The sequence below is a fragment of the Tiliqua scincoides genome, chromosome 1 (genome assembly GCF_035046505.1).
Source record: "Tiliqua scincoides isolate rTilSci1 chromosome 1, rTilSci1.hap2, whole genome shotgun sequence".
NCBI classification, from domain to species: domain Eukaryota; kingdom Metazoa; phylum Chordata; class Lepidosauria; order Squamata; family Scincidae; genus Tiliqua; species Tiliqua scincoides.
In genome coordinates this window covers 98,104,864-98,130,045 of record NC_089821.1, presented here as the reverse complement: position 1 = coordinate 98,130,045, position 25,182 = coordinate 98,104,864, and the positions used below count along the sequence as shown (strand labels likewise).

At 41.8% G+C, this 25,182-nt stretch overlaps 1 protein-coding gene and 1 pseudogene across 3 annotated transcripts in view; both read left to right on the top strand.

Annotated features, from left to right (window-relative positions):
- Nucleotides 1-25,182, top strand: part of ACVR1 (activin A receptor type 1) — a 141,620-nt gene that overhangs the window by 84,756 nt on the left and 31,682 nt on the right. For all 3 annotated transcript variants that reach the window (XM_066612013.1, XM_066612012.1, XM_066612010.1), the window contains exons 2-3: nucleotides 7,461-7,534; nucleotides 21,531-21,794. In XM_066612013.1, the coding sequence (XP_066468110.1) occupies nucleotides 7,468-7,534; nucleotides 21,531-21,794 (331 nt within the window). In that variant the 5' untranslated portion in view covers nucleotides 7,461-7,467. The remainder of the gene's footprint in view (nucleotides 1-7,460; nucleotides 7,535-21,530; nucleotides 21,795-25,182) is intronic.
- LOC136637428 (5S ribosomal RNA) lies at nucleotides 720-839 on the top strand (annotated as a pseudogene).

Genomic DNA, 25,182 nt, shown 5'->3' with positions numbered 1-25,182 from the left:
AATACTATAAATAAAATATTGTGCTTCGGAACACTGTGAGTACCTGCTTTAGTGTCAGTTGGTCTCCCCTTCATCTTCAGTGCCCCTAGCCCTGTAAACATGTCAAGTTCATCTTGTTCATTGTGCTATATAAGTAATTTGTAACTTGAGAATACTTTTAGAATCCTACAAGGGGATGTGTATACGTGTGTTTTTTTTCTAAAGAGAGAAAGGTCTTTGCTATGAACAATTAATGGACAAGCACCTACTAGCATTTGGGATACAGCCATCTTTTAATGTAAGAGCTATATTTTATGCTCTTAATAGAGGAAAACTTCCTGGTTATTACTAATAGTCTTTATGAAATCTTTATTATTTGAGATTAGTGTGGTGGTCTTTGCATTTTAGTTCTATGAAATTTCTAGAATATAGCCAACTCTGCGTTTAGGTCTCCATTTATATTTTGCCACGGAACTTTATATTGTTGATCTGAGGGAAGATACTGGAACATCTTCTCAAACCACCTCCCTGTCTCATTTCTGAGAAGGGCTGAGGACTTTACTTCACCAAGCTTTCTCCCTTTTCTCCTGTTTGAATTTGGATTTTGATATGGCCACTCTTATTGCACTGCAATTTAATTGCAGTTTAACTTAATTTTTCTTTTTTAAAAATAAATGTGTTTTAATTATTCTCAACCTGAAAAGATGGAATATAAGTTTTTAAAAAACTTGTTAGGGGGTTAATGCAGCAACTGTTACCCTGCACATGCCTGATCTCGTCTGATCTCAGAAGCTAAGCAGGGTCAGGCCTGGTTAGTACTTGGATGGGAGACCTCCTGGGAATAAATGGTGCTGTAGGCTTATACCATAGTCTTTCGAGACTGAAGGTTACCAACCATTTAGGGGGTTAATGTGGAAGTGAAATGTGACTGAGTTTCTTTTAGGCTGAAAATTATTCCCTAAAAGAATGGAGATGTTTTTAATCCCTATCAAATAGGACTTCTTAATTTCTTTGGATTATGTAATATTGGCTTAGATCTTACCTTCCATGAATGGAATGCCTCTGCCCACCCCTCTGAAAATCTTATTATGAGGATTTGGAGACACACACACCCCCCCCCCCCGAGCAACAGATGGCATAGGGCAGGACCGGCCCATTCATGCCGCCAACTGAAATGGTTGCCTTAGGCAGTAGACTTGTGGGTGCCCACCTTTGTCTACCTACTTGCATCTGCTGCTGCTACTTTCACTCCCTGAATTGGAATAGGAAGAGGGGGGCAGAGGAGGAACAGAAAAAATGTGGAGGGAAGGAAAGTGCTGAGCTAGAAAACTGGAGAGTGGAAGAAATGGAGGCTGACTGGCACATCATTCCTCATGTATTAGGAGATTTTGGGCCAGCCCAGGGCACCAGTTTTAGCAGGCAGGGGAAATAGCCAAAACCCGGTGACCTGTCTCCATTTGTAGCAGAAATGTCTTCTGCTCCTCCAGCTATAACTTTTGATCCATATCACAGAATGTAAGAGGAGTCACTTTTTTCATCGTTTTAAAAAATAGCATAATGAACTCTAAGATTGTGCTTACTTCTGCTTATCAGTTGATGGTAAATCAAGGTGGCGACTGGAAATTTTTGTGCGGATAAAAATGCAACTGGGAAAATATTGGCACACATTTTTGAAGCAACAATAGATCATGTTTAATGCTAAATTTTTCACGATAAGGATAGTATTCTGGATTTAGAAATTAGGGTTTAGAATTCCGTCACAGTGCCTGTAGTTCATAATTTTTTAGAATTGCTGTGTCTAGTGGAGACTTCATATGAAGTACAAAAGAAATGGGTAGCTTTCATGCTGAGTTTGAATGATCTGATAAAGCAGCAAAAACTCTTAGCTTTCACAATGTACATGGGTAGGAAGGTACAGAAGTTAAATTTAAGACACCAAAGGAAAGAAATGCCTCTTCTAATTGGTGCTATATTGGATGGAATCTGGTATAGCATGCTCAGTGACTATAAGTCCCCATGTGCATGAATTGGTTGTGTCTGCTTTCTCTGTTGTAGGTGGCTAATACAGTGAATAAGGACAATTAAGTAGAAACTCATATTTGGTAATCTTGCAGAATTGTAGCCATGGAAGATTATTTTTATGTGGTCTTATTAAAAGACCTTTGGAACAACTTTTTGGAAGCATAACTAAATTAGATAAGTGTATTGTGATTTTTGTTTTGTTTAGGTCTTGTCTGGTATCTGTAGGTGACCTCCTGGGAGCATTTTCCTGTTAGAAAATGTCACTATCTGACTCGAGTGATAACAGTGTTGCATGTCTTAAACCCTGTATAGCTGAGGTTATCCTTTTATTTTTTTTTCTTTTCAGAGATTTAAGTAGATATGATACAACCATTGTTGCCCATGGTACAGACATTCATTTTATTCTGTTCTGCAGTGATCAGTAGCGACAAAGGGTTTTTCCATGCTACCTGTAAGTCTTGGGGCGGGGAGGGGAGAGCCTGTATTGACTTGAGGCCCAATCCTAATCTCCCAGAGTGCCGGCGCTGGGTGTTCCAAACGTGCTGTAAGGCATGTCCATGGCATCCAAGGAGGAGGGGCCGCCAGTGCTGGGCGCACGCCAGTCAACACTGAGCCTCAGCGCTGCGTAGAGATGCTAGAGGAGTGCCCAAGGGTAAGTCACACCACCAGGTGGTAGTGCAGGTCTTCGGAGCAGGGAGGGCAGGCCAGGGGAGTGACCGGTCTAGGAGGGGGGTGGTGCTAGTGGAGCCTGCCAGATTCTGTCCTCCATGTCAGCCTGCAAAACCTGACGTAGAGATTCTCCGGTCTGCACCCGCACAATTGCCAGTTCAAACTTGAATAGCCCCATTGCTGGGGCTCCACCCTTAGGGGAAAGGGACATACATCTGCTTTCTTGAGGAAACCTCTGGCGACCTCTGTGGGGCCGCAGGATACAGCGGTTGCCAATTTGGCACAATTGCACCCAGTGGGCCGGCCGGGGATAGGATTGGGCTGATGGTGACCTTAATGGTTGGAACCACAAAGTGTTGCAGTTTAACTGCAGTAAAGGGGTTGTTAGGAAATTGGTGTTGGTGCCTTCTGGTTGAGGCTGAGCCATTGCCACTAAGATACTGGAGAATATGTTGAATGTGATGGGTCACTTTCAATGGAAATTAATATTTGATTGCCTTCTAAAGTTTCACGTCTTGAATTATTTTTACTTATATATTTTCCACATTTTTATACCACCCTTCTTCCAAGAAGCTCAGGGTGATGTGCATAGTTCCTCCCCCCCTTTTGTCCTCACGACAACCCTGTGGGGTAGGTGTGGCTGAGAGAGAGTGACTGACCCAAGATCACCCAGGAAACTTAATTCCACTACACACCTGCATCCATTCCTTCCTTCTTTTTACTCCTATTCATCCCCTTCCCTTTCCTTCTACCCCTGCTTACTGAAGTTCAGAAGGTTGTGTTCTTCTCTAAACATTTGGAATTCTGATCTGAGGGATTTGTTTTTATCTAGGTCTTTCTGAGGGATTTGTTTTTATCTAGGTAAAAAGAAGTGTGGAAATTCACTTTTTATCGGAATTCTTGGCATCTGTTTGTGGAGTTGATAAGTATGTGTTTTGAAATCAATGGGTTTTCTTTCAAGGTTTATTTTTAACTAGCTAGAATTAACAGGCCAGCAGCAGTTCCTGTACTCTCTGAGCAAAATGGCTGCCAGCAAGAGATCTTGACATCCTTTCCAAAAGCTTCTTGGCAGACTTTCAGCTGTCTAAACAGACTTGTGTTGGAGAACTTCATGCAGTAAAGGAACAGATTCCTGTCCCTTATTCTCTTGCTGGGCTTGTGTTTTTATCAGATTATCCAAACAGAAGCAAGGAACTTCATGAACCTCCCCCCCCTCAGAATTTTGTTCAAGCAATGTGTTTGTATTGATAGGAAATAAGTTTTCCTGATAAACTAAATAATTCTTCTACCATGTCTTAGAAAAAGAAACTAGATTTCAGACAAGATATTGCAAATTCCCCTTATTCCTTTTTTGCAAATTGTGTGTAGTGTTTCAGCACTGAAGGCTGTGTTTGATAACTTGCCACATGCACAAAGGCTGCAGTTTTGTGTACCTTATGCTCAGGATTTTAATTAAGAGTAGATTGCGTGTGGCATTTTAACTAGCGCTCAGACAGCTTTTAGCAGGTTTTAACAAAAAAGTTTTAGCTTTTCATGCATGTTAACTGCATGCACGAGTAGCTTGCAGCCAAAAGCATTATTTTGCAGATTTCATGTTCATAGATATTTATGTTGGGGTGGGCAGAGGGAATGTTGTCAGCTAACTAAAAGTGGTGCGGCTTTTACTGTGGGGCTTTTTTGCACTGATGAACCTCCTTTAGGTTCTGGGATTGTATGGCCCATTGTCTGCCACAGTATACTCTCTCTTTAGTGCTAGTGAGTGGTGGAATCTGCATTAGCTGAGTTCTGGTACATAGTAGTCCAAATGTCCAGTGCAGGTATGTCTGCTGTGCAATTGTCTTTAAGTTCCCATACACTCTGTAGGAGTGGTTCTCACACCTTTAGCACCGGGACCCACTTTTTATCTGTCAGAATCTGTCATGACCCACTGGAAGTGATGTCATGACCGGAAGTGACATCATCAAGCAGGAAAATTTTTAACAATCCTAGGCTGCAATCCTTCTCACATTTACCCAGGAGTAAGTCCCATTGACTATCATTGTTAAAATATATATAGTAGCTTGTTAAAAGTACAAGTCTGTAACATTTCCCCAAATGCAGTCACATACCATGGTAGCATCAAGTCTAACATATTAAAAATAAAATATTGAAAAGAATGGGGACCCACTTGACTCGCAACCCACCTAGTGGGTCCCGACCGACCCACAGTTTGAGAAACACTGCTCTACAGTTTACTGATACGTAGATGGTTAATACTTTCTAACTGGTAGCAACCCTTACTTGTAAGTTGCATTAGAAGTATGCACTAAGTGCTTCCTAAAATAATAGGATATTTATTGCTAGGAAAGTATACGTTGTGAGCTGCGGATGCTGTGAATGTCAGCATTTTTTTTAATGATTAAAAAATCTGGGAACCTAGAACAATGAACAGCCAAAAAAGGAGTGAATGAATTCTGTCCTATATGAGGTCTGTCAGTGATTGGAATGTTGTTAACCCATTTCTGCCCAGTCCACATTTAATCCCTGTGGACTAAATTTGCAGCGTTTGGGCAGAATTAAGCAGCAAATGGGATGGACCATCCCATCCAAAAGTGACCATCTTTGTTGATGATATTCAAATGACTAGCAATTCATAGAAGAATTAAAGCCTTGTAACACGAAATTTTGTTCTTTCAAGAACAAGAAGGCACAACAGGGACAAGGACAATATTTTGTCTTTAAATACTTCCCATATTTTCTACTCATATTCGTTTTCAGTATTTCTCTTTCCATTACTGTGTTGCTTTCTAGGCTTTCTCAGTTTCTCTCATTTTGCATTTGCTGACTTAGGGCCCAATCCTAGCCAACTTTCCCATGCCAATGCAGCCAAGCCAACAGGGCATGTGTTGCATGCCGCAGTGGGAAAGCAGTCATGGAGGCCTCCTCAAGATAAGGGAACATATGTCCCCTTACCTTGGCAGCTGTATCAGTGCTGGAAAGTTGGATAGGACTGAGCCTCAGTTGGGTTTGGAATGACCACCTTAAATCTTGAATTACTATACTGTGAGGGCAAGAGAGAGCTTGGATGCTGTAACAAGATGGCCTTTTCAGAACTACTAACTTTACACTTCTACATTTCTACTGTGCCCCACAAAACGCTCAATAATCAAACTTACGTTCAACCTAATGATCTCTGAAATGGAGCATCCTTTTGTCTTAGCTAGGTATTCAGGAAGAAGTAGTAGATAACTGTAACTTTGTATGCAACTCTTTCTTATGGGAAGGTTATTTCTGCGCACGCAAAAGCTTGTACTATGTCCCTTACTCTGCATGGTGTGCTGAGTAGAAGGACCGTGAAGCTGTTGGACTACTAGATCCTATGCTCCATCATGCAGCAGAACAGTGGTGGGAGAAAGGAATGCCTTCATCTCCCGCATTTGGACTTCCAGAGATACAATATCTGGTTGGCTGCTGTGGGTATGAGGTTGCTGGGCTATATGACCTTAAAGCATAGACCAGAGACTTGAGAATAGTTTTTTTTTTTTTTTTTAAGAATAAGTAATCTTTATGAGGTGGTAGCCATTAGCTTAGATGGCTTTAAAAGAGGAGTAGACAATTCATGGAGAACAAACCTATTTATGGCTTTTAGTTATCATGGCTATGAGCTACTTCTAGGTTCAATGGCAGTATATCTCTGAATACAAGTTGCAAGGAAGCAATGGTGGGAGAGGGATATGCCTTCATCACTTGCTTATGGGTCACTGGAGGAAACAGGAGGCTGCACTAGATGGGCCTTGGGTTTGACTCACTAGAGATCTTATGTTAATTTCAGAATACAGGCATGCCCATGGATCCACCAAGCCTAGGTTAGAGACGTTATCTGTCTCTTATCTCTTGGCAACAGGCTCCCCCTTTTTGAGGTTCTAAATCACAATATTGGGCCACTTTTCTACTGAACCTTTTATTCAAAAGTTTAAAACCACCAGGGAACTTCCAGCTTGCTCTGATGCAGCTGCAATGCAGCCCTGAGGTAAGGGACAAATATTCCCTTACCTTGAGGTGGTCTCTGTGACAGCCCCCTCCAATGCTGGATGCATTGCATGCCCTGTTGGCACAGCTGCGTCAGAGCTGGAAAGTTGGATAGGATTGGGCCCTTTTTTGGTGTTGAGTTACCTCCCGCACCAGAGCATACGCTAGTGCCATTGGTAAGAGAACTTGTGCATGTCACATTTTAATGTAACTGTTTGGAACTATGTTTGAGCAATACCTCTGCTGGAGGTGTATTTTCCCATTTTGACTTTCTGGAATGTCATGCTACATCCAACTCAGCAGGGTTTACTTGGGAAGCCTTCTTAGATTTGTCTTAGTTGGCAAGCAGAGCTCCTTGTCTGTCATTTACTTTGGAGCCTGGATATTACATGCTTGGGTAAACATGAACAGAGGATAACAGCTGTATGAGGAGCTTGAAAAGTTTAAGAATTTTAGCTTTGGGACGTGTGTTCTCTCTCTCTCCTTCCTCCCCTCCCCCCAAACTTGTAAACTATTTTGTATGCATGTAGCTATTCTAGAAGAGAGTTTTATATCCTCATACTTGCTGAATCCAGCCTCTTTCAAAGGCTCTTAAAGTCTGTCCAAGAAATAAGTTTATGAATAGAATTGGGAACTCAGAACTGAGTGGTAATCCACAGTGACAACTAAACACAGGCAGTTGGTATGTGTTGCCTTTATTACCTAAACATTAGGCATGCTGCTAGTCAAGAGTTCAGATTAATTTTCAAAGCAAGCTTTTCTCTCTTTTTTTTTTTTTCTAGGTCTACAATGATAAATAGACTTATGATTCTTCCTATACTCATGATGGTATTTTTTCCTTCGCCTAGCATGGAAGGTAAGTGTATGGGGCTGGGCTTGGGGAAAACTGAGCTGATAATACATTGTCCACTTTCAAACGTGAAACATCTTAAATGTTCATTGATCACTGGGTATGGTGGTTGAGTTTGTTCCCATATATCATATAACAGTTTGCCAGTTTGGGCCAGCTGACAAGGTCAACTGGAGTGGGGGAGAAAGCAAGCAGGTAGAAAGGAATCCAAGAACTATGCCAGCATTTTCATCTCCTCTTTGTTTGCCTTCTACTACTGTGTAAAGCCTGTGTATGGCTGTGGGGAGGAACAGACATGCAGCCAGAAATTTTTTGATATAGAATACTCAAGAATACACTTGAGGGTGATGGGATCACTGCAGACTTGAACAGAACATAAATCCAGGTAGATGAATATGCTTAAAGTGATTTAATTGTGTTCAAGTATGTAATAAAAACTTAGTTTTATAAAAATAAATGGCTAGAGGTTGCTACAATTAATCTTTTGTCCCTAGTTTGTATTTGTATTTAGGCATGATTCTCCCCACATTTCTTCCCTTAAAGCTGACTGTTAACTGAATAAAATATCAATACTCGTTAGTGAAGAACATCTGTTAGGGTATTTTTTTAATGTGGTCAAATCAAGGCAGTCTAACAAGAAAAACATCATGAAAAATATATAGTTAAAATCCTTTGTAACAATTTTTATTATGAATCTCCTCAAAGCACCTTCAGAATAGTTTGTGCAATATAATTTTGTGGGAGATAGTAGAGACCCCTTTTTATGGCTTGTGTTGAATGTACAGAGATTGTGGGTGGGGTTGGTGCAACTGAACTCCTTCGTACATTTCAGTGAACATAGGAAACATCTGAAAAGGGTTTTTGTTAGGGTAATATGTTATGTTTGGTTCTTTGTGCTAACTAGAACATGATGGGGAACCTTTATCTTTGCAGGTTCTAGAAAAGGAACACAGTACCTCTCTGTATTTGGTGGAGATGTGTTCACACGCAAGCATTTTTTCCTGATTTCCTCACTGCCAATCTCCTCTAATGTTTTCTGTCTTTAGGAAACATGGGGCAGTTATAAAAGGCCAGTTCTCTAGGCCAGTGGTTCTCACACCTTTAGCACTGGGACCCACTTTTTAGAATAAGACTTTGTCAGGACCCACCAGAAGTGATGTCATGACCAGAAGTGACATCATCAAGCAGGAAAATTTTTTACAATCCTAGGCTGCAATCCTACCCACACTTATCCAGGAGTAAGTCCCATTGACTACCATTATTAAAAGAATATTCATAGTAGCTTGTTAAAAGTACAGGTCTGTAACATCTCCCCAAATGCAGTCACATATCATGGTAGCATCAAGTCGAATATATTAAAAATAAGAAATTGAAATGAATGGGAACCCACCTGAAATTGGCTCATGACCCACCTAGTGGATCCTGACCCACAATTTGAGAAACACTGCTCTAGGCACTTCTTCCCAATCTCACAAAGAAAGTTGTGTCAAAATGCATATCCCTTCCTATGTGTTTTCCTAGTCCTATGCTTGGAAATTGAAAATGTTGGATTTAAAGATTAAAAGGGCAAAGAGATCTGGTGTGCTTCTTTTTCTCTACCTACCTGTTATGTCACTAAGCTTTAGAGAGGTGTCCATGTTGGTACAGAGATCTGCTTTCCTCTGCTGTAGGAGTGTGTCTCCATGCCCCAAAGTTTTTAGGCATTGACACACACAGACTGACTAGTGCCTATTACTTTGGTGGTATTCCATTGACAGAGGTGATATTGGACACGTAATAGCTTCCAAAGCTTCCTAGGCTAGCCATTTTCAACCACTGTGCTATGGCACATTGATGTTCCATGAATGGTCTGCAGGTGTGCCCTGGGAGTTTGGTATAGAGGTATTGGGGCATGTGAGCCCCCTGCTGGCAGTACAGTGTGCCTTGCCAATTGTCCAAAGACTGATGGTGTGCCTTGACAATTTTAGTGCCTTGTCAGTGTGCCATGAGATGAAAAAGGTTGAAAATCATTGCCCTAGGCCAGTGGTTTTCAACCTTTTTCATCTCATGGCACACTGGCAAGGCACTAAAATTGTCAAGGCACACCATCAGTCTTTGGACAATTGGCAAGGCACACTGTGCTGCCAATGGGAGCTCACATCCCCAAAAGTTCTACTAATAAATGACCCTCACCCAAATTCCCACGGCACACCTGAAGACCATTCATGGCACACCAGTGTACCATGGCACAGTGGTTGAAAATGGCTGCCCTAGGCAGTCAAAGTGAGTAGGCCAATGATGTGTTTCTCCAAAAGATGAAAAGTGGCCCTAAAATTCTTAACAGTCTTTGCATGTCTGATTGTTGCAGAAGCAGAAAGAATTATGTGTTTCAGATATTAAGCATGACACTGTTTTTAAAAATTCCAAATCGTTGATTTATTTTACAGCTTCCTCAGGTTTCACTTACTTGGTAATTAAAATACAAAGGTATTTTGCATTTTACTTATAAATACTTACAAGTATAAGGGAGGGGGAATGCTCCTAAACCTTTGTTATAAGTATTCTAAGAAAAATTACAAACTTAATAGGTTTGTTTGGATTAAAGAAATGTGCAATGCGAACTGTGGGAAGAGGACTTCTGAATTTAAGGTTTTCCAATCCTTTTCCAATTAGCCTGCAAAATGGGTATTTTTATTATCACAGGCTTTGTCAGACCAAATCTAAGCTTGACATTGAGGTGATTGTTAACTATAATCTCTCATGTACTGCTGTGATAATTTTCTTGAAAGAGAACCGATTGAGGAAGAAGATGAAGTCATCCAGCTGGAGTATGCCTGTCAAGTTGTATAAATAGATCACTGACACAAACAGCCTTTTTTCAGTCACAAAGCTGAGGAAAACAAAAAACCTGGTAGTGAATGCTTGTTTCTTAGTTGAAGTTAGTGGAAAAGTAGTTGGAAAATGTGATTCTGGATCAGTGGTTTCCAAACCTTTTAGCACCAGGACCCATTTTTTAAAATGACACTCTAATGCAGTGGTTCTCAAACTCTCTGGGAGAGTTTGAGAGCCACTAAGTTCTTGTGTGGGCGGGAGGGGGGAAGCAGTGGCGCGATCCCCAGGATCTGGTTGCTCAAGGGGGCTGCAGGGGCTTGGGTACATGTATCCAAGCTCCTGCAGCTTCCCAGGGGTGCTGCTCCCCGCAGCAGTGAAAGTGGATGCGGAGCAATCGCGCTCCGCTAAAGGGAAGCCCATGCAGCCCCCCTGAGTGGCGCGATCCTGGGGATCATGCCACTGCCTCCTCCCTGCCTCCAGGCTGCCCCCGCCCCTTAAAGGGGCAGGGGCCAGGGCCCACAGGCTGGGGCGTTGTGATGCCCAGTTTGAAAAGCCCTGCTCTAATGGGACATACCTAGGCTTACCAGACTTTTTAAAAAGGAGATCTAGAAAGAAATTTTTTATTTATTTATAAGTAATAATAACCAGAAAAAAGACCCTCAAACATTTATCTCCCTGTATTTACACATGCTTGCAAACTGCAGGAGCTGAACTCTTTCAGGATAATTAGCTGCTACAGTATCTGATTTTGGAATATGCTCAGGGCTTGAAACAATTAGTTGTCTGATCTTAACATTGCTCTTTGGGAACCCACCAAAAATTATGTCGCTACCCACAGTGGGTCCCAACCTTCAGTTTTGGAACCACTGACCGAGTTTCTTCATTTTTTTCTTTTGTGGAGTGGGGTAAACTTTGTCCCTTTTTGTTTCTCTTTCCCCTTAAATTAATGATAACGTTTGTGTCTTGGGTGCAGGCTCCTTTTGTTCAGAAGTGATAATAAGTGGAAGTGCTTCTTATGCTAAAACTGTTAAGTGGAGCCAGTTAAACAATCTTCCTGTCATTTGTTTAGAGTCTTGACATTTGCAAATTGAGACATTACTTGATCTCCACAAACTTCACCTGTGTTTGTGGAATTAAAAAAAAATTCCAGTCCTTAAAGTCTTAGTAATAAGGCAAGAAGCTGCTTGTAGCAAGCGGAGAGCTTAAGGAACAGGAAAGTGTAGGGGCTGTACTTTTGGTGACAGTCTGAAGAAGGGAATTCAAATGTTAGTGGGAAAGTAGATGGATGTGGTTCAGCATGAATCCATTTGGTTTCATCCATTTGGTTTTAGTTTTTCCCCATTTGTCTTGATTATGAGGTGCTATGTCAATCTGACCAACTGTTGTAGGAGTTGCGGCACTACCGTCACCCACATTCAGATTTTTATGTCTCCATTGGGAATTAAAGTGTGGGCATGCTTTCCTTCCTGCCAATATCCTAACCAGTTAACTTAGACAACTGTGGGCCTCTCTGCTTTTCTTGGAGTCAGTTCAAAACATGTTAGTAGAGTCCTCTCCTGGGGGTTGTGTTGCCTTGGAATGCATATGGGAATTGCTTGTTTTTAAAATGTCCCTGCTTGGTTGTCTGAAAACTGACTCTCAGGGAGAAATCTTGTAGCCCTGGAGTGGCAAGAAGGTACATTAAAATCTACTGATAAATCTCTAGGTAACATGCAGTAAATTGTCAAGAATTTGATTCCTGATCATTTAACAATAACAAAAAGATTTCTCTCTTCTCCATCCCCTCCCCTACGAGACTGCTGAATGAAGAAAGATTGGGGGTGAAGGCAAGTAGGAGGGTAGTGTGTGAAAAGATTGTTGTCCAGAAATATACACACAGACCTCACCTGAAAGCAAGTTCCTGGATAGAACTTGCTTTCTAAAAGCAATACTAAAATTTTAATACCAAAAATTAAGGAACAGGGTATGTATGCCTTCCTGAGCTACTGTTTTGCATCTAATTTCGGTTAGTAAGCTTCTGAGTTCTCATAAAAATAAAGTAGGCTCAATAAACCTGAAAGCTACTCTCCCTTGTGAATGTAGCCTACCCTTTTTCTTACTTTCCAGTTGTAGGCAACATTTGCATGACTGAGTTCAAAGAAATTATTTCCCACTTGCTCATGTTGTGATGTGCATTCCCATGACAGACTCTGCCAGTGTGTTTTGAATAAACTCGTGATTGTCTGGTGGAGTAATTCATGACATTGGCAAAGTTTCCCATCTTTTTATTCTCTGGACTTTAGTCAAGCTATAGGCCTGCCTGTCTCCATCTTCCATTAGTGCCTGCTTCTCAAACCTACCGTGTGTAGAGAGCTGGCCCATGTCTCCAAAAACTCCTTTCCACAGATTTGTAAAGTTTGATCCTGAAATCTTGCAAGCACACCTGATTTTGGGACAGACCTTAGGTGGCTAATGAGATGTGGCATTTTGATTTTCATTACATCAAATTCCAAATTTATTTGTGTATTTTATGTGCATAGTTAATTGGCAAGATGACTTTGGGATGGACATAACTCTAAAATCAAAGGCTGAAAGGAAAGTTTTAGGAGACTTTTCTATTTCTCTTTCTGTTCAAGGGCAAAAATGGTTCTTCTGATTCTGATCTTAAATTTAAATGGAATTTGCTCTACCTTTCATAACTTTGCTATTTGTCTGGAGTAGAATATAGCTAGGTATAGGTATTGGCAACCTTCAGTCTCGAAAGACTATGGTATCGCGCTCTGAAAGGTGGTTCTGGCACAGCGTCTAGTGTGGCTGAAAAGGCCAATCTGGGAGTGACAATCCCTTCCACACCGGGAGCAAGTGCAGTCTGTCCCTGGTCTGTCTCCCTGGCTATGGGCCTTCCTTCTTTGCCTCTTAGCCTCAGACTGTTGGCCAAGTGTCTCTTCAAACTGAGAAAGGCCATGCTGCACAGCCTGCCTCCAAGCGGGCCGCTCAGAGGCCAGGGTTCTGTTTTCTGTTGCATGGTGCAGAGTTGTCGATCCGCTTGTCGGTTTTCACCCTAAACCCCACGCACCCCATGAGGTTAACGGACCGTGGCGAGGCAACACCTTACTGGCTGGGGACTGCCCAGCTTAAGGCGGGCGGTAGCTGCCCAATGAGATGCAATGATCTCTCCCACCTTCGGAAGCAGCCCCTGGCGTCATGCTCTACGCCAATCGAGCAAAGACTTATAACCGGTAAACTGCTGCTTCCCGTGTTGTGCCGACGCCGTATGGCGAAGTTGGAGTGTCCTCTCCAGTGCGTGAAGCCTGGGTAAAGAAGGTATGGAGGATAGGCTGTTACCCATGCAGCAAATCCCCCCTCTCCACGTCGCTGGAATGGTCCAATGGAAAGGCAGAAGCCAATACGGTTGGTTCCAGCGGCGTCGCAGGAGTTGCCAGAACGTGACTGTGTTCAGCCATGAACTGCCTCATGGACTCCGGCTCCTGATTTTGCCTCGAGGTTGACTCCTGAAGCCTTTTCCACAACTGGATGTAGCCACAAGGCAGTGGAGGTTTGAGGTCAGAGTTTCCTTCTCTTAGATGAGCTGCCTTCCTAGGCTGACCAGTCCCATCTACCCGGTGATAGAATATAGCTAATATATGAACTATTCCAGTGTTTCTTAAACTGTGGGTCGTGACCCACTAGGTGGGTCATGAGCCAATTTCAGGTGGGTCCCCATTAATTTCAATTTTTTTAAAATTTTATTTATTTATTACAGATATGGGGTAGGAATGTAGGATAAACTTAGCTATAGGGTTCCATAGGTTAGTCAACACAACAGGATATTGGCCATTGGGTCACAAATGCATTTTGAAACAAAATTTGTACATCAAATTGAAGCTAAGCATAAACTCTTATATAAATCGTCATTGCATATTACATTAAAAACTTAAGTATTACTCAAGTATTACTCTACTCAATCTATAATATTTATTCAGTACTATCTATCTAATCATAAAATAGCTTCCAGAATCTTCTTACTTTATCTAAATCTTTATCTTTCATTCTTTCTGTTAATACATCCATTTCTGCAATTTCATAAATCTTATCTATTAATTTTTCTCTATTAGGAATATCTGTAAATTTCCATAATTGTGCATACAATATTCTTGCCGCTGTATTATCTGTACAATAAGATAATTCTTTTGTAAATCTTTAATTTCTGACACTATATTCAGGAGCAATATTTCCAGTTTGAATGGTATTACAATATTAAGTATCTCTTGAAACATTTTTTGTATCATTTTCCCATATATCTCAGCTTTTTCACACCACATATGATAAAAAGTACCCTCAATATTTTATTTTTAATATATTAGACTTGATACTGCCATGATATGTGATTGCATTTGGGGAAATGTTACAGATCTGTACTTTTAACAAGCTACTATGTTCATTCTTTTAACAATGATAGTAAATGGTACTGACTCCTGGGTAAGTGTGGGTAGGATTTGCAGCCTAGGATTGTGTAAAATTTTCCTGCTTGATGATGTCACTTCCAGTCATTACATCACTTCTGGAGGGTCCTGACAGATTATCATTCTAAAAAAGTGGGTCCTGGTGCTAAATGTGTGAGAACTACTGAACTATTCTGTCTGGGGAAAGCATCAAAACATCTAACAATCAAACCAGTTTTTCCTGCATTCTGTATCTTGGCTGTGCATTTACAGATGTCTGAGTATCACAAACTTATTTGTATACATGCTGGTCTGTTGTAAGAAAAATCCACCATCCAAAAATAGGGTAAAAGTTAACAACATATCAAACAGGAAGCTTCACAGTCCTATAGGATTCTTCAGCAAATTAGACTGTAAACAAAAGAAGTGTGGTGGCGGGAGGGAATAATTGAACATGCCTCAGGCTGGGGAACCTACAACCCTGTGTGTGTGTGTATTGTAGCTGTCTTGCACTCTTCTGGGGTTGTTTCAAGTCTACATAAAATCCTCTTAAACTCATAATTTTCCAAAACAGAAGACTGTTGGGGAAACTGTGTGCCCCATTATTTCCACACACTCTTTTGCTTGCTGTCTAGCCTGAAGAAGAATCCTATATGACTTGAAAGTGTGTTTGATACTTCGTCACTATTTGACTGGTCCTGATAAAGGCATTACTCTTTGAATTGCTAGAATATGTTCCTTGTAATTTGACCAAACCAAAAATTTAAATGAACTCCCTAAAACATCTCTTTATGATTGAGTTGTTGGACTTTGTGTATTCCCTACTATTCCTCCATGAATTTTCAGAAAGAGTAATCACCTGAGTTTTTACCAGCTCTTAGTAGATCCTCCCATCACCTTAGGCAGAATGAAATTCTCCTGTTCTGAGCATTTCAAATGTATAGTATGCAAGAGCTCTTAATTTTTTCTTTTTCCTTGATGGCATGTGAATGCTTTCATTTGACATACTATATAGCAGATAGCCCTATACAGAACTGTTCTTCAAAATATCCAGTTTGCAGCTATAGAGTTACAATGAAGAATAATGCATAGTGCACTTTGTTTTTGAAACATCTCTGGCCTGTGATGCAGGCGATGAGTTAATGTAGTGTTACTTGCACATTTATTCCTTCCTTCCTTTGTAAAATAACACCTAAATAAGACTTTAATCACTTCTGCTTGGTGTCCAAAAACTGTAAAATCTACAGACTTTAAAAGGCTTCCACTTGTGTTTGCATATTTCAGTATGGAATGCTGAAACTAGGTTTAAACAGTTACGTGACACATTGTAGCATGCCATTTGAACTAATAAAAGCTGTACATAATAACACAGCAGGCCTACCAAACACATTACCCAAGCAGCCATGCTGTGACGCAGCTTGTCGTACTCCTATGTGCAGTACTTTTGAAAATTTAGCCTTTTCATTTGTGTTCATTTCTGTCTCCGTGCAAACTTTCTTTCTATGTGTATTTACCAAAAGAGATAAGAATTTCCTGGAACTCTGCAGTGAGAGAGCAAAGGAGAAAGTCCTGCCTAGTTAGGATTGTGCCTACTATTGTATCCATTTAAGTCACCTATGTAAGTCTTTCCTAGACTTGACTGTTAAAAAAAAAGTGTGACTACAAAGTGCAAGTAGTTCTTTGCTCAAGGGAGGGACAGCCTTCACTGCAATTGATACAGCACTTCTTCTAAGATGCTCACAGTGTTTCACTTACTGCAGTGTCATCTAAATGGCTGTGCAGCAAAGCCATTCATTTCTAACATTATGAATGGGGGAAAGAGGCTGCAACAGAGTGACTTGCTGAAAGGTATCCAGGGAGTTAAATGGCTGGGGCAGTATTTGATCCAGGGACTTACTGGTTTATTCTCTCAACTACTAAACTAGATAATGTGGATCAACTGTCCCAGTCTTCCAAAATATCAGTGGCGATATTGGATCCATTGAACTTGAGGTCAGTTGCAAATACTTTATTGCTGCCTTTTGAACCCTAGATCATAAAAATGCTTTAACCACATTCTAATTAGCCCCTGCCTTGGGGCAGATATTTGTGCATTGAAATTAGGCATTGCTTTCTAGATGGAAACTTTTTTGGAATGAATGAATGGTGGTATTGGTGCTGCAATTTTGAAATAATAACGCTTTGATATTTCAAGCTGTATCCTCAGAAAAAAAATAAAACTTGTGCTGGAGCTGTAAATTGGGATACATGCGGTGAATTATTTTTAGATGCTGCTTTGTGCAATTAGCTTTTGTTTGGTTTGGTAACCATATGCTATTTTTTTTTCCTCAAGTTTAAGTCAGTATGGTTCCTATTTAAAGCTAGATTTTTTTTTAAAAAAGTAATAAAAATCTATTACATTGCCTTGCTAACTAGACAAGTTGGCTGAACAGCTTTTCTTTCACTGTTTTTCAAGAAGTCTCTTGGTATGCTGTTATAAGATTATAACTGTGCTGCATAGCTATTTGTTTCCAGCAGTGTTCTCAGTATGAAGTGTTTCTTAAACATGTTAAAAATTAATTTTGTGTGTCTTGGAAATTACAAAAAACAGAGGGTTAGTTGCATGTGTACAAGTGCTTAATGTGACAATGGATCTTGTGATGTAATGGGGAAGATTTAGAGGGGGTGTGAGTAAGAGAGAGAGATTCTAAAAACTCAAAAACCAGATTTTGGCAAATGTTCTAGGTCAAGTCACGAACAACTTCTGAGAGATAACTTTACTGGAACTTTATGCACAAGATCAAACTAGATGTGATAGTGCAACTGTTCATGTATCTGCCCTGTTCCTATACTGAGCAGGAGGGAATGTCTCTTTTTAACACATGGTCTCCAAACTTTTTGACCAGAGGGCCACATCATATATCCTACATGGTGCTGAGGGCCAGAAAAGTTTTTCAAATATAAAATTTAAATAAATACATTAGAGAAGGAACTTTAAATGAATGCACTCAAATTTCCAGGTGTTTTCCAAGCATCAACACACACCACAGATATTATATCTGTGCACAAACTCAAATAAACTTTCATTTCCCGCACCCCACAAGCAGCTTACTTAAAAATACAGAAGTACCTCAGAACCAGCACATCACAGGAAACATCTGGATCCTGTTCTAGTGGCCAGGGAGACTTCCCCAACTCCCCAGAAAGCCTTCAGAGGGCACAAAAAGTTACTTCTGGTTTTTCTGCCTCCCTGGCCCTCAGAACACGACCAGAGCAGAGCTCTGGTTGTGTTCAGTTGAGTGGGCCAGAGCCTCTCTGAACCAGATGCTAGCTACGGGCCATATAGAGGCTCGCTGCAGGCCGCATCTGGCCCCCAGGCCAGGGTTTGGAGACCCTGTTATAACACAGAGCATGGGATGGGGGCAGGCAGGAGTATAATTCTCCCCTTCTTCTCCCTTACCTTGCTATGCTCCAGGATTGAGTAAGGTAAGGTGGGAGAAGGGATGGGTTTGTCCCACACGCTCTTCTCTGAGTAAAGCACAGTAGAATTTTCCCCTTCCCTTGTCATATGTGAACAAACACAGATCATTCTATATTGCTGCACCGTAATGACTAGTTTGGCCCTTGCTTGTTGTATCACAATGCTATGATGTGATGTGGCACTTTGGTTCCCCTCACTGCCTTTTTCATGTGGAAGTTTTTCCTTGATGTTATAGCACCCCCCTCAACGTCTCCTCTTCCTAAGCCCTCCTAAACAGGGCTGAGAATGAGCTATGATGGGGTGGCCAACTCATGGCACACTGACACTATGTGAGTGGCATGCACAAAGTCACCATATATTTTGAAAGGCATTTAAATAATAACAAAGAAAGCACCACAGTAGTTTACAGTTTGCTTGATTTCTTTGCTATTCCTTACACATCATTTCCCCAAGTTTCTAATGCTGCAGTGGGTGCAGTCAGGGCAGCCTTGCCTACTCTGCTTGATTTGGGAAACTGGAAGAAAGGCAGGAAAAGAGTGATGAAGAGGAGAGAGAACCAACAGGGCAGATTCAGTTAACTGGCAGGTCACTTGCTTACCCAAGAAGGTCGATATTGGTGGAGCACTGAAGAGGAGGGTGGTGGGCTATAGAAGGTGGTGGGGGCAAAGCAGGGCAGTGCACAGATGGCTGATAAGATCAGCAAAGCCTGGGTGGCCCAGTCAGGGGAAGATACTGTGTTTGGGAAAATCATCTGCAAAGAGATCCCAGCTAAGGTAATCTGTGACGAGAAGGTGGGAAAGCAGAGGGGGCTTGGCTTTGCAGAATAAACACACCTTGTATGGACCTCAGAGCAAGTCCTGCTGGGCTGGATTAAAGATCTGTGAAGGTCACCTTTGGGCCTCATCAGCAGTCAGCCAGGTATCTTTGGAAAGCCCCAAATAGATAGACTACCTTTGGAAGCTCTATTTAGCTATTGTGGTAATTGGTTAAAGCTCCATTAAGGTGGAGTGGCACATTCAAGACAATCTACATAAAGAGTGGCATGTAGCGTGCTGCAGGTTGGCCACCCATGAGCTATAATTTCAGACTGACTACTGAGATATTGATATTTCCTTTTCCCTTGATGAGAGAGAAACTTTCCAAAGCTAGCAGACTCTTGACCTTTGGGAAGGAGCTACAATACAGTCACTTTTCTTTCTGACTTGCAGTATTGCATATGAAATCTGTATCTGTCAGTACAAGTCAAACCTGGGTATTGCACAGTGGTGGTAGACTTTGGACTTGTTTGGTGTAGAAGCTGTTTTGACTGTAATGCATTACAGCAATGTCTTGTTAGATACAGGTTCAACCTTGTTATTTACAGAGTTTTTTATACATGGATTTGACTCAACCATGAATGACCACTGCAAATGAGAAGGAATGTGCTGATCCCTGGAGAAGGGGAAAAATGCATACCTTTAAAACAGTTTAAAAAACTACTTTTCGTACTATTGTAGAGAGACGGTCATGAAAGGAATTACAGGCATAACCTAATTATCCACAGATGCCACAGATTTTTCTATCTCAATCTCAATGAGAAGGGCCCTTTAAATTAAAGGAAAATAGTCTTTTAACAATAGCCTCCTTAATTCAAGAGAGGGCAGCCTGCTGACAATCCATCAATCATTCTCTCTCCAGGCACTTAGCTTCACTCCAAGGCAAAGCGACCCCTCCCTTCCCCCAGCACATGAAAGAAAGATCACTTTGCTCTGGGGGAAGGGAGGGGGTCTCTTGCTTACCTGGAGAGAGACTGATTGATGGATTGTCTGCCTAATGACTCTGTTTTACATCACAAAGGTCAGCAAAGCTGTTTTTAAATTGTCCAGCAAAGGGACTTTGTTTTTTAAATGGATTTACTTTAGTGCATGTGAGTTCTGGGAAAAGGACCCTTGCAAATAATGAGACTCAATCCTGATCTACATGAGAGGGGCCCCTCTCCATGTCACTGGCATGGTAGGTGGACACAGGAGTGGGGTGGCTTTTCAATGATGAAGAAGCCCCCGCTGGGAGACATCAGTTCCATCACCTCCCAGAATCTAGCGTACTTTTGGCTAGATCCATCTCTCTGTGCTAATTGCTTTAAATTTGTTTCATGACTCATGGCTATAATTCATGTATGTGTGTTTATCTTGTGTATCTGTCATTTCTGTTCAGTTGATTAGAATGGTTAGCTGCCTTGTGCATAATTCTGTTGTAGAAAGGTAGGATATAAATAATAGAAACGAATGGATGAATCCTCTCTTGCTAGATGCATTATGGCTTTGGGTTTCCTGACTGTATTAAAACTACTAACCTTGTCTCCCCTCCTTCCAAAAAACATTTTAAAAAGAGCGATTTTTGCTTATTTTGGGGGGAAGACCTTTGATATTTGTACAGTATACAGTTCCTTGTATACTCCTGTCTCTGTGTGTATGTGTTGGGCCTGTTGCAAAAAGCACTGCCAAGTGGTAAAATACTTTCCCACCCAAACTGAAGTTGACTTTATAGTGCTGCACATTTGAATGTGCTTAAACAAATGGAGCCTGACTGAATGGGAGGCAGTGGCTAAATCACAATAAAGGGACGCATCACTGTGGTTTGGCCTAATTTCTTAATTGGCAAATCAGAACAAGAAACCATGTTTTGAAGTGAGTTGGCGAACCATTGTTACTGCCAGATATAGTCTGGCATGTTGTCTGAATTTGACATGGAATGTATTTTAGGGGATTGACAGCTGACATATTTTCTAGGATAGATGCATTTTGAGTGGTTAAGTGCTTTGAGCATTTGCAGGTTTGTGTTACTTTGTGCATTTTTTGGTGCATATATAAAACAGTGCATTTCTCTCCCACCCCCCATCCATTTGCCTTCCTTGTGCCAATAGCTAGATTGTAAACCTTTCAGGGCAGGGACCTGTTCTTTTCAGTTTGTGTAAAGCACCATGTACATTGATGGTGCCAGATCAATCAGGTTTTGCTGAAAATCTGTACAAACATCCACAACCACTCCCACTTGGTTTTGACAACTTCAAAACATGAGCCCCTCAGAATACTGGATCTCCTTTGTCGTTCAAATGCTGTGTCTCAGCTGTGTTTGCAGCCCAAGATGCTGGGTTGCAAAGACAGCCACTTGCAGTGTTTTCTCGTTCTAGTTTACCTTGGGAAACACAAACAAGCTAGAAAAATAACTGAACCAAACAATCGGTTTTTAAAAAATCTGAATTTACGTGTGCGCACATAACTGGCCTAAGGAAATGGTATTTCCCTATCACCCTTTTTCTTCCCCTTTGCAGATGATGAGCTGAAACTAAGTATGGATCAGTATGAATGCGTGTGCGAAGGCATGTCCTGTGCAAATGGAGCCCGCTGCAGAGGGCAGCAGTGCTTTGCCTCCTTGAGCATCAATAACGGCGCTAAAGTATATCAGAAGGGCTGCTTCCAAGTCTACGAACAGGGGAAAATGACTTGCAAAACGCCTCCATCTCTTGATCAAGCGGTTGAATGCTGTCAGGGAGACCTGTGTAACTTGAACATCACAGCACAGTTGCCTACGAAAGGTAAAGGTTTTATTATTTTTTTAAAAAATGGGTTGTGTTAATGTTCAGCCATGACTTGGTAAGTCCTCTGCCTGGTGGGAGGTACAGGATTTAGGGATTTTGTGGAATCTGTGGCTTAGGATACGTACGGGAGGGATACCAAATCTGTGTGTCCCCTCTACATTGCTCTCTGATCAGGTGTGAGTGTTGGCCTAGGACAGGGCTTTTCAAACTGGGGCACCTGTGGGCCCTGGCCTCTGCCCCTTTAAGGGGCGGGGGCAGCCTGAAGGCAGGCAGCGGCGTGCACTTACCCAAGCCTCCTGCAGCCTTCCCAGGGTGCGGGGAGCCCGGTGCAAAACTTTGGCAAGGCTCCCCGCAGCAGTGAAAGTGAAAGCGGAGTGATCGCACTCCACTTCCGCTTTAGCGATCCTGGGGATCATGCCGCTGCCTTCCACCTGCCCCTGCTGCCCCCCCTCCCCCACAAGCACTTACAGTGGCTCAAACTCTCCACGAGAGTTTGAAAACCACTGGCCTAGGAGAACAGTTGCAGTTGTCCAAGATGCTGCTGCCTGGGTTCCTGAGGTAGTGAAAAGCAAAGGGGCTGATCAACTGATGAAGGAGGGAGCAACCTAATTTGACATTGGGGGAATGCTAAGGTTCTAGTTGAGATTTCTTTGTGATATTGGGAATGTCTACTGTCTCAGACATACAAAATTATGCATGGAAAGGATAGAGTGGATAGAGAGGTGCTCTTTACACTCTCACATAACACCAGAACCAGGGGACATCCACTAAAATTGAGTGTTGGGCGGGTTAGGACAGACAAAAGAAAATATTTCTTTACTCAGCATGTGGTCGGTCTGTGGAACTCCTTACCACAGGATGTGGTGACGGCATCTGGCCTAGATGCCTTTAAAAGGGGATTGGACAGATTTCTGGAGGAAAAATCCATTATGGGTTACAAGCCTTGATGTGTATGCGCAACCTCCTGATTTTAGTAATGGGCTATGTCAGAATGCCAGATGCAAGGAAGGGCACCAGGATGCAAGTCTCTTATTGTCTGGTGTGCTCCCTGGGGCATTTGGTGGGCTGCTGTAAGATACAGGAAGCAGGACTAGATGGGCCTATGGCCTTATGTTCTCTGCCAACTTGCCTAAGACCAACGGAGCAGTTGGAGGCCTAAGTTAGAACGCTAATGTCTGCCAAGGGTAGACGAAGAAAAAGGATGGCAGTTTCATTCCTTTCTTCCCCCAGACTCGAGGCCTTTCTAGGCCAGCAGAGCATGCCCAAACCCACACCCTTTGGATGACTCTATGAGGGCCTAGCCCTGTACTGCCATTTTCCAGGAAATCTGCATATGCATAATATGGAAGTAGTGTTGGTGTGGGCACACTCTATTCAAACTGGTCAAGGAATGGTAGAAATTTTGAGAAATTAGATCTGTATAGAAGAGTTCTGGATTCCAGTTAAGGAAGAAACACAGAGTTAGGGAGTAGTACTGGATTGAAGCAAGAATATAGGTGGGCTCAGACAACTGAATAAAATATGGTTTATTTAGCTGTATATGTAAGCTGGACCCTTGTCCTCTCCCTCCTTTGGTCAAACCCGTTGACATTGTGGCTTATTTAATCACAATGCTATGGTTATCTGAACCCAGATGTGTTTCTTCAGAGATTTGCTTCAGAGCTGCTTTAATCTTGGGTTGCAAGCACAGCTCTGGGTTCTGACAAACCCTTGAGCTGTGTTTTAAGCACAATGTCAGTGTTGTTTCTTGGTAACAGAGCTGAAGAGGAAGGAGGGCACGTTTACATTTAAAATAAAGTTTATTTGGTTCTCTGAACTCTCCCTATAAGTGTGAGAGAGCTGAAAACCAAAATCTGCAATAACAATTGCCAAGTGAAGTGATTGAATCTGGTTCTTTGTATTCAAAGGTTTGTATTGGGGGTTGACTTGATTTTTGGTGTGGGATATTGAGGAAGGCAAGATATAGGTCAGAAACCAGTAAATGGATTGAACAGGAAATAGATTGTAAGATGAGAGATAAGAGTGTGGGGAGGTCTACTAGTATAGGACAGTCCAAATGGACGACAAAAGCAGGATGTGGAAATGGGGCAAGCAGATTAGGTGGGCGCTTAAAGATCTGTCAACTGTCAAGATCTTTCTCCAGTTGCTCATGCAATAGGCCACAGTCTTATCTCAAACAAACTGCAACAGAAACACTAGTTTTTTTTAATTTGTAAAGCTATCCTAATGAATGTATCCAAAAGCAAGGAAAGTTCACCATTTGGATATTGTACTAGTGATGAGACTTTCCACAAGATGTCCTGCAAGAGCTTCTAGGAAATGACTGCATATTTCATATGTAGAAAGGTTTTCATAAACATCCTCAAGTATGATTTTCAAAATTAATTTGCACCTGAAGCCTGGACTTGTAGGCCTGGGTAACATGTACCCATTCCCCTCTTTCTACAATTCTGGGGCTTGTCTGTGAGACCAATTCACTTTTGTACATAGTGATGGAAAGTTCAGATTATATTCAAATAGCTTTCTGCTACCTGCAGTGTATATAAAGCTATACTTAAAAAAATACCCCTGGGGGCTGGGGATAAGAATAGGTCCTCAGTTTGGCTGTACTTGTCGTAAGAGGTGACTAAACAGCCACCGGGTAGATGGGACTTGTCAGCCTGGGAAGGCAGCTCATCTGAGAGAAGGAAAACTCTGATCCCAAACCTCCATTGCCTTGTGGCTACATCCAGTTATGGAAAAGGCTTCAGGAGTCAACCTCGAGGCAAAATCCGGAGCCGGAGTCCCTGAGGCAGTTCATGGCTGAACACAGTCACGTTCTGGCAACTCCTGCGACGCCGCTGGAACCAACCGTATTGGCCTCTGCCTTTCCATTGGACCATTTCAGTGACGTGGAGAGGGGGGATTTGCTGCATGGGTAACAGCCTATCCTCCATACCTGCTTTACCTAGGCTTCGCGCTCTGGAGAGGACACTCTGTTCCAGAGCCACCATTTGAAGCGTGACACCATAGTCTTTCAAGACTGAAGGATGCCAACAACTTAAAAAAAGAAGAAGTTTGAGAAAATTATGTGACTCCTTCCTTGGCACTTCTGTTTCTCGCTAGAGAAAACTGTTCAGTGCAGGATCTTAGGGACAGATATTGTTTAGTGTTGTTCAGGTTTAATTTGGCTTAAGTTTAAAGTGAATCAGACCAACAGAGGTCCAGTTATGTTCAATTTTCCAAGTTCATTAAATATAAAATTTGGCATTCCAGATTGTCAGCCTTTCTCCAACTTTGATATGTTGGTCAAGACACCTCTCTAAAAAAAAAAACCTATCTATTTTTTGTTGTTGCAAATAATTTGGAGCTTATCAGATCCTCTTCCCTGGTAAAATGAATGGCC